This window comes from Haemaphysalis longicornis, unplaced genomic scaffold (assembly GCF_048455015.1).
Source record: "Haemaphysalis longicornis isolate Haplotype H1 unplaced genomic scaffold, Haemaphysalis longicornis Haplotype H1 scaffold_10, whole genome shotgun sequence".
In the NCBI taxonomy this organism is placed as follows: Eukaryota; Metazoa; Arthropoda; class Arachnida; order Ixodida; family Ixodidae; genus Haemaphysalis; species Haemaphysalis longicornis.
Window position 1 is genome coordinate 109,296,293 of NW_027526204.1, and position 9,567 is coordinate 109,305,859.

At 44.8% G+C, this 9,567-nt stretch overlaps 1 protein-coding gene across 4 annotated transcripts in view; it reads right to left on the minus strand.

The window, feature by feature from the left end:
• Positions 1 to 5,324, minus strand: part of Lanb1 (laminin subunit beta-1) — a 54,027-nt gene extending 48,703 nt beyond the window's left edge. Inside the window, exons 1-2 of one of the 4 annotated variants that reach the window (XM_077690383.1) lie at positions 4,900 to 5,324; positions 2,718 to 2,829 (exon numbers count right to left, since the gene is read on the minus strand). In XM_077690383.1, coding sequence (XP_077546509.1) covers positions 2,718 to 2,814 — 97 coding nt within the window. In that variant the 5' untranslated portion in view covers positions 2,815 to 2,829; positions 4,900 to 5,324. Of the gene's footprint in view, positions 1 to 2,717; positions 3,078 to 3,877; positions 4,065 to 4,899 lie in introns of those variants that run through there. The other 3 variants (XM_077690384.1, XM_077690382.1, XM_077690385.1) reach the window with 3 other exon arrangements.
• Between the last annotated feature and the right edge of the window lie 4,243 nt (positions 5,325 to 9,567).

Below are 9,567 nucleotides of genomic sequence, written 5' to 3' on the forward strand. Positions count from 1 at the left end.
CAAAACATTGTTTTAAATCATCAAGTACGTAAGCAATATTAGTACCGTAGCAGAATGGCGAGTTGGGCTGGTTGGTGAATTTGCACATCGAAACCTTCAAAAAAGCGCAACGCTGAAAATGGGACACAAATGAAACAACGAGAGGACGAGCGCTCATCCTGTCGCACTTTCGTTTGTGCCCCGTTTTTAGCGTTGCGCTTTCTAACGGTTTCGATATGAATGTTACTACTGTTTTCCTAACATGTTGAAGAAGTAACATAATTAATGCCCTAAAATAATAAAAAAAAATCTTTTAACGTGTCATTGCATATCCACCTGGTTTCACCTGCGTGTTAGAATTCGTTCACAAGGTTCCTTTCTTTTATCCGCTCCTCATTAGGAGGGTGTTATAATACTCCCGCTCTCACTCTAAGACTCCGGCATTACACCTGCAACTGTCAACATCATTCACTGCATCCAGGGGAAGAGCCCCAGCGATCAAAAAGACAATCGCCCGTGCCCCCGTAGCCCTCCTCCACATTCCCACCCTTGAACTTTCCTACACGACCTTAATTGCGACTCAACTCTTGCTTTCTTTAACAACATCTCTCCACCCCTCTCCGGGGCCAAGTTTCTCAACACGGAACACAACGCATTAAAGGAGCAGACGGCGTCCCCTCCTGCCTGTCCGTCGCAGCACGAGCGCATTCGTCAGCGGCAAGGGAAAAAAGCAAGCGTGGCCTAGATGGTGCCCTTGCCGCTGCTATCAGCCCGCTTCCAGAAGCGCCCCACTTCCTCACAGGAAACATCAGTTGATCCAATTAGAGGCTCCATTAGAGACGCCACCCGTCACCCACTAGCTCTCTCTCCCCTCCGCGGCTTCTCAGACAGCAGAGGGATGTTTGGAGGAACTCCGGCGGTGGTCCGGGAAAGCCGGAAGGTTAGGTTGAATCGCAACGGGCGATGGAGCGCACTGCACGTGAACTGCTTTGTTTTTTCTTCTGGCTAACTCTTTCTGGCTGAGAGCTCTTCCTTTCTGTGTAAACAAAAGCCTCTCTGGCTTTGATAAGCCTATCACGCGCGCATGAGGTTACGCTCTTTTGTTTTGCTAGCTGCTCGCATGTGCGGAACTTTTGAGAACGGCTCTGAGTAATTTGGTGTTACTCATAACAGGGGTTAACAGGCGTGAGCTCTTGATGAGCTGTGAAATATTTTTTTTAACTTTTTCCTTCACTATGAGAAGGGTGTTGACAAAACTGCATGCCTAGAGTCCCCATGAGACTTGCAAACCATGAACTTGTGCTGTGGATTAATAGCAAAGGGACAAGTTTTTACTTGCCTGTGACATTACCACAAAACATCACTGTCACCAGGACAGTTAGGTACTGATATTATTATAATGGGATATTTTTTACTATTTCATACATGTTTTAACTCTCAGCAAAAACAGCTGCACTTCAAAAGGTGCTGATATTATTATAATGGGATATTTTTTTACTATTTCATACAACTGTTAACTCTCAGGAAAATAGGCTTTCACAAGAATTTAAAAAAAAATGTTGCTGTGAACATTTCGATACGGCAACTACCTATAGCTTCACTCCGACATCTCTAACTTAGTTGCGTGTTTCTAGCAATAGCATGTGTTTTTTTTTTTTTTTTCATTCATCCTAGCATTAAAACGAAGTATGAATGCAGCTTTAGCCCCTTCCAGGTCAGTAATTCGTACTGGAATTGCAAAACTTTCGAAGGTCTGCTTAGTTGTATTGTAAAAATTTTGGGAAGAATACTCTAGTGAGCTTAATTTTCAGCTTAAAACAATGATTTCTGAATGCCAGTCACTAGATTGACAACATCAATTAGAGCTCATTTTGTACGGAGTTACAATTGCTGACCCGACGAAATCCTGTAACGGAAACTGCCAACTATTTCCTGTGGGCATCATGGGAACATGAACTCAACAAACTACAGTGCACTGAATCAACCTTTTCTTTTTTTCAACCACTATTAGACTTCTCATCATGTATGATTTGGCATATAAAAAATAAAACAAAAATAGAATTGTTATTTTCCCTTTTAAATGTCAAAGATCCGCACATTATAATCTACACTAAACTAAAAATTGGTCTACAAAAAGTAATCAATTGTGTGTAACTTTTGAAACATATACAATGACTTGCTACGCAGTCACTTAAAAGAACCCATTGTTCTCCAATAACAGGTTTTAATTGTTTATAAAATTATAGTCAAGTGAAGCCGTCAATAAGATTGACAACTCTGCAACCTAGAATCGATCTGCAAGATTATATGAACAGGAATTAAATATTTATAATGAGTCGTCTACAATCGGCAAAAGTTTATGGACCATATATAATTTGACTGAATTTCTCCTTTGCATCGCGGTTGGGCAGTCAATATGAGCCTTTCTAGGATAATTTATGGGCTAAGTAATCGCGCACATGCAAGAGTTTCTGTCTTGAAGATGGTACTTTTGTGGTCTATAAATTTTCCTGTAAGGTACGTGTTCAATCAAACGCAGTTGGAAGACGCGAAGACACAAAAAGCTGGGTGTTGCACATAAAATGCATTAAATTTCAGCTCTCGTTATCAAATCCCGCGTACTAGTAAGATGCATCCCAAGTTTATGAAAAAAAAAATTAAAGTGCAGACTACATGTACATGTTTTTTACACATAAAACTACCTTTACAAAAAAAGAAAAAAAAAAACTTGTACTCACCTGCACATAGAGCGATGACCAGAAGTGAAGCGATGGATAGAAGTTGTACGTAATGCCTGGATGATGCCATTGACCAAGGCAGCTTGCTGGAAGACATGCTGCGTCACAGTTCCTGCAGAAGACGTCGATGACTTTAAATTAGCTGCGCTGGATGAATAGATTCTCGCTTCCCCGGTGTTCTGCGCTCTTTTCTTTCTTTTTTACGAAATCCTCTCGGACCCGGCCGCCATCCTATCACAAGCCGAGAAAGGCCCCGTGAGAAATAACTGGCGACGGGAATTGTACGGCACACGCGTGTGCGAGACGAAGGCGACGCAGACGCGTCTGTACAGACAGGCAAGCACTATGTGAAAGGAGCGAAAGAAGCCACTCCCAAGGCTATTTAGTTTTTACCCACACGGGTCGTGTTACTCGCGCGCGTAAGAGATACGGGTACGCTAGCTTTGGGCAAAGTAAGCGCGAAAAACAAAAAAGTAAAAGCAACGGACACCAGTGCGGAGGGTAGTGAAAGAGAGAGAGAAGGACACGCACATCGTAATCCGCGCTGCGGCCAGCGCGATAGCACCGTTATAATCTGCCGAAGGAGTCATTGGCATCGTTACGTCGCCGTCGTACGTTTGGGCGTCTTTAAAGTTTCGCGGGGCCGGGTGGAGGTAGGCGAAGATATACTGTGCGTACTGCCGTTATGAAATTCCGAAATATCGCGGGATAAGTGCGCGATTCATTCGCATCGTTGTGAAAGGACCTTTCCCGACTGGATGACTGCTCGTAGCAGCGAGATATCTTTGAAGACGTTGCAGGCCCCGCCTCGCTGCGCCGTTTTATCGGTCGCGCCTGTCAGAAAGGAGACGACGGTGCTCTCACGCGCGCTCCGAACTTTCTTGAGATAAAGCGTTCACTAGCGCCTCGGCCGAAACTACGGGGTAGAACTCGGAAAAGATCGCCCGATTCATTTCTGGTCGAACGTTCCGCTAGCTGACTGAACAATCTTGCAGTGGACTGCAGATATCCCGCTCAGTCAATCAAAAAAGGCGTACGATAAGCGAATGAAAAAGTCCACGTTTCATCGAGAAACCTGCACCTTAATCTAGCTGTTCAGTCACAGTTGCCGGCTATTTCTGCAACATGCCACAACACCGCACCGCACGGACAAGGCTCACCAACAGCAGTCGTGATTGTCGTGTTTTTCGTGTGTCTGCCCGCATCCGCCGTCGCACGCGTGGTTGCGCACAGACCCGCCAACGTCGACGTTTATCAGCTGAGCACTGGTAGCCGTCGGCGATATCCCACCACGACGGGGACGGTCGGACGTACGCACACCGAAATCGGAACGGTCCGCAGGAGGGGACGCGCCCATTCGGAGGGGGCGAACTCTCCATATATAGGAGACGAAAGTTGGCCAGTCGAAGATGAGTGGGAGTACCGGGATGTCTTCTTTTTTTGTGCGCCTCTCGGCTACCGTGCCTCCGCGTGCACGTTTTTCTATCGGCTTGCTCATCGCGGTTAAGCAACTGGTTAGAGCGCCTACCCGCAGCCGGTCGTGATGCAGTTGCTGTAAGCAATACGCATGAAGGATCCATAACCTGGCTAGAAGTTTGTTTATGGAGGACAGGAGCGGATATCGGTCGCAAATGCAATGCGATTCATACGGTAGTTAGAGCACGTAGTACCTACTTTTCCGTTCCATCCGGTTTACATTTCAACAATAAATCGTGTGTTGAAGATTATTTAGTTTGAGAGGCACAACTTGATGAAAGGGTTTGCGACTTCACCCTACACAGGCGGAACAGCGTTGGAAGAGGAGCCGGCATGATACACTTTTTAACTAGGGCGCAACGCACCTGCGCGCAAAATGTGGTCCAACAGATTTCGGTAAGCTAGACAACGTGAATTTTTTCACTAGAATCTCAAGGCGTAGAATAAGTTTTCACACTTGCTTTTCATTTTTAAAAGGAACGTTGGAAATCGCGCATGCCACGCGTGGGCGTTTTCGAAGCGGTAGTACGAGGTTGCAAAAGGGACAAAACACCCCGTTCTTTTTGTCACACTTCGAAACGATCGGATATGCCCGCAACCGCGCTGTAACTTTTGTCAACGCGGTGACAGGTTCAAACAGCGACCGCGCGTCATGATGTACGGCGCGAGAGAGAGGGAAAGGAGCGCGCGGCATGTCTGCACTCACCGCAGTTTCCGCAGTCAGCATTTGGCACGAACAATGGACGGCGGTCCGCGCGGTAGATCAGAGCACTCGGGCCGCTTTCGCCAGCTCCGATCGCCGACGCGCAGGGCCAGCACAGTACTGGGCAAAATTGTTATGACTTGTTGCGCCCCGGTGACGCGACGACGACGGGGTTTTTGAGAAAACAAAAAAGCAGCTGTTGGGCACGGCGCAGGGGATGGTTCGGCGAGGAGGAAGAGGAGGAGGGATGGAGTTTGGGAGTTCCGACGAAAAGTTGTGGCTGCGGAGAGGGGTGCGGCGGGCTCGCACGAGTGCCGTTAGGCGCCGTGATGTCTGAGATGCCGGCGCCTTCCCTTGCCAGTGGAAGCAGTGCGCGTCGCCCTTTCGCGGCCCCCCAACCCCCACGTTCAGCCGCCCACGCTCTGGCTCCTCCACCGCGCCCTGACGCCGATCTCCTCCTCCTCTCCCTTCTCTCTCTCTCCCATCTCGCCTGGAAAACTGCTCTCTTCCGCCGCTCCCGCTGACGGAGCACCAGACGGTTTAGCCGCTCTTTCTCGTTTGCTTGCCGAAAACCAGGTGTTGGTGTTGTATCTGCAACCTAATCGACGCATCCATTCGCCAATTGTTTAATTACTACACGGGCGCCTACCGACATTTCGGACAACGGAATGGCCCGAACAGAACAGCCTGAAAAACCGCGCCTCGCGCTTGAAGAAGGCAGCTGCCAGGTGCATTGAAGCAATGACACCGAGTTTATCAATAGATGATTTTTTTTTTTGGCAGTAGCTTTTACTAGCGTTGTGGAGGCATATGCTTAAATTTGCAACCAGAATATAGCCAAATTGTAGCGAACCCGGTTTTAACGAAATAACGGCTATAAAGAACAAACCTTCCATTACCTGTTACCATTTGTATACATATATTTTATCTTCAGATACAGCGAAAAACGGATATAACCAACTGATTTCCATTTCCCCATGTGTTCATTGCAAGCGGGCTGGACTGTACTAAATGCACATGCATTTAAACAGAAGCTTTTTGTATGAATGTGCGGGGCATTTAGCCATGCTTCGAAACAAAATCAACACCTAAAACAGATGGAGATGTTGCAGTACGCTTTATTTGCAATAACATAATACCGTAAAACAAAATATATTTGTTGAGTATACGCACTTATACCGACACAGATCACATGTGGCTTGTCAAAATAAAGTCTTGAGGTCGGAACAGGTGCACGTTTCGCACGGGAGATACATGGAGGGGGGGCGAGGAAAGCTCCATTGAAAGAAATATATACGGTTCGGACTGTACATATTTCATTTTCTGTACACATATAGGCACTGCATCACACCTAGTAAACCAGCAATGTACAAGCAGATAGTACAGTACATTAGTCATGTATTACGGCAATAAAAACCCAAGTTGTATGTATATTCAGTCAATAAACTTCGTTATACAAAGCATAAAAGTATGCAATAAAGTTGAAAGTATACCCTAAAGAAGATAGTCGTTGCAGCTAAAAATTGCACACACCTACCGAGGACTAAGTTCTAAACGACTGCTTTTGATATCTGCTCCGCTCAGTACAGAGCTAGAAGGGTGGCAAAAGCCTCGAACCGTTTCAACAGGACGACTCTATGTATGCGTTAGTCAACTATAGAAATAATTGTAAAGACTAAAAACAAAACAACATTCATATATATATATATATATTTATGCGTTTAGCGAGTATACCACAGTCTAAAAACTACGAACTAAATGCAACGAGAACAGAGGGGCTACAGTGGAACAAAATATGCATATCTAGAAGCCGCCTTTTCTACAACACAAACATGTACATCTTTCAATCACAGTTGCACCGAGACTGTTCTTCGCAGACCCTACACATCATGTTGACAGTCTCCACACTCTCCTGAAACATTTCTAAACAACACACAAAAAAAGATGGAACTGGTCGACCCTGCCGTGCATCTGAGATTTTAAAAAGGGAAGAAAACTACAAACTTTGGAAAAAATCTATGCTTTTCTGATCAAACTCAATGTTAACGTCTTGTTGGTATAGAACTGTTAACAAGGAATGCGCTGTTTATGAAAAGACAACAGCGCAGTGCTTGACTAGGCAGCTGCTGCCAGGACCGCAGAAAACGCTAAAAAGCGCCGCGTTTTGTAGATTTGTGTTAGAACTCACCGGGAAAGTTTATAAAAATTCGGGAGCTGCTAGCCCAATTTCGGCACCGTAGAGCCAGCGAGAACCTGAAATCTATATTATATCAGCACGCCTTAGGATTCTACGATTCCTACTTTAGAATTCTGCTTAAAATGAAAGCGCCCACAAGTTTGTCCCATACGTCTACTTTCGTTTTCTGTTCTTGCAGGAACTGAAGGCTTTTGCACTTTTTTCCATTAAAAATAAAACTGATATTCTCGCAGTTAAAGTGCCACGTTGAAAAAAAAAAAAAAAGTTTCGCTTCTGCATATTGTGTCCCCTCTCTGCGTCACGAGACTTGGTAAGATGTGTTTGTTTCACTTCACCACATCTGCTCCTTAATGGAATCCATATGCCTCGCATCTAAGACGACTATTTGCTGCAATTCCAGCGACGTCGAACACACCTAGAGCAATAACTGAAGGACTGCACGTTAATTCATCTCAGATGTCAAAAGCCAAACAGAAACTGAAAACGTACACTACACGCCACACTAATTTGTGTAAACGCTCACAAATACATACAAGCTTTAGGATAGTGTTCAAGTACAGCAGAAAACCACTTCAAACAATATCCGAGTAACACAACTACAATAACTTATAGAGTTGGAAACAAAAAGCATAGCAGCTGTTCGTAACAGAGGTTAGCACAGCACTGACACGCTACAGCTTTCTTGTGGTCCTTCAATCAAGTGCGCAATCACAGTGGGATAGCTCTACGCCGGTTTCATGGTAAGTAAAAATGAAGAAAGTGTGCAGTTCGACACGGCTGTCTTTTGGGACAACGACAGGCAGGACTGAGCTCAGATAGCTGAACTTGTAACTTGGCTCTCTCGCACCTGCAGCCGGCAGCGGCTAAGGACTACGTCTCCACTCTGTCTTTATTCAGCGAGGATGGAAAATAAACTCGTGCTTCTGTCACAGCGACTTGAGTCTTTTTGTTCAGCTCTGCATTGCATGTTCTTACAAACAGCAACTGCGGAAGCGATAACCGCTGGCAAAAGTTCTTGACGTCCCACATTTACAAACGTCTTTCCAGGGGTTTGTTTCACTTTGTCTTGTGCCATTAATGTAAACACAAAAGTGTGACAAAGTGATTACTGGAACTGGCTGCAGACTGGTCAACCTTTGGTTCTACTAGCTTTCCTTAGGAATTGTCACAGCAAACATCTATGCAGCGCGTACGAAAAAAAAAAGGGAATGCAACAGTCTACGATATTTCTCAAACCTGGAGTCGCGTACACCAACAATCAAACTGTCAACAGCTACAATCCACATACATCACTGACAGGCCGGTCCTTTTTTTTTCTTCCTCCAACTTTCTCTATCTCCTAAACATCCCTTCTGGTCTGCACAGCAAACATATAAATATATTTTTATGTTCACTTTCTCTTTTTCTCGAAGTTTAAATACTGAAATAATATTTCTGTATCGAAAATATTCAATATGCCTCGCTACCTACATATTTACAAGCTCTAAAGCACCGGTGATCGAACAGCAGCTTTGCTTGGAAACAAATAAAGGAGGGAGGAAACGCTTTCGTCACTATCCCATTTCACCGGTCAACATTCTTGCACAACGCCAAAGTCCAGAACACCTAAAATTTTGAGCGGCATTTAGTTTTTAATTGCAATAGGAAATGAAAATATGAAATAGGTTAATTTTCCTTGTTCGTTCAAATGCATCAGCTCTTTAAAAGCAGCTGTGACCACGGACGCAAAAATATAGCTGCCAACAAACGCTGGTAAGAGTGCTGTGACCCCAGCGTTCTTATCTTGTGCTTACCGATGGCTGAATCTGCGAACTATGTAGCCAAAAAGATAATACCGACATCAAATTAGATAAAAAAGAAGCTTACGGACCACAACAACTTGAAAATAAGCCTCAATAACTTATTCAATGGTTTCAATTTTTGGTTGCAGGTTATTTCAAAAATCAGGTCTGCCTGAAATTTCCTGCCACTTTTGTGCTTCAGCTCTGCGAAAATGTGCTTTTATAAGCTGTAACAATGCGTGGAAAACCAAATTGTCCACATTTAAAATAACCGTTGGTCCCGTGCACTTCAATACTAGGTTCAGTGTTCTTCGCTCCAACTCAAACACAAATCAAAGTTCACTCTCAGCACTTCGCACTTCTACGATTAAAATAAATTTTTCTCACTCTTTCGTAGTAATAGTCGCCTAGGAGGAGACTGAAGTGAATTTGTCAAACTCCCATTTCGTGCACGCATTAAGTTTGATCCATGCAATTCCACTGTGATATCAAAGTCAAGTACCGGCAAGTGAAATTGCGACGAAGACGGTCCCCCCCTCCAACCTACCTTGCAAAAAACATGCGTCTCTCTCTCTCTCTCTCTCTCTCTCTCTCTCTCTCTCTCTCTCTCTCTCTCTCTCTCTCTCTCTCTCTCTCTCTCTCTCTCTCTCTCTCTCTCTCTCTCTCTCTCTCTCTCTCTCTCTCTCTCTCTCT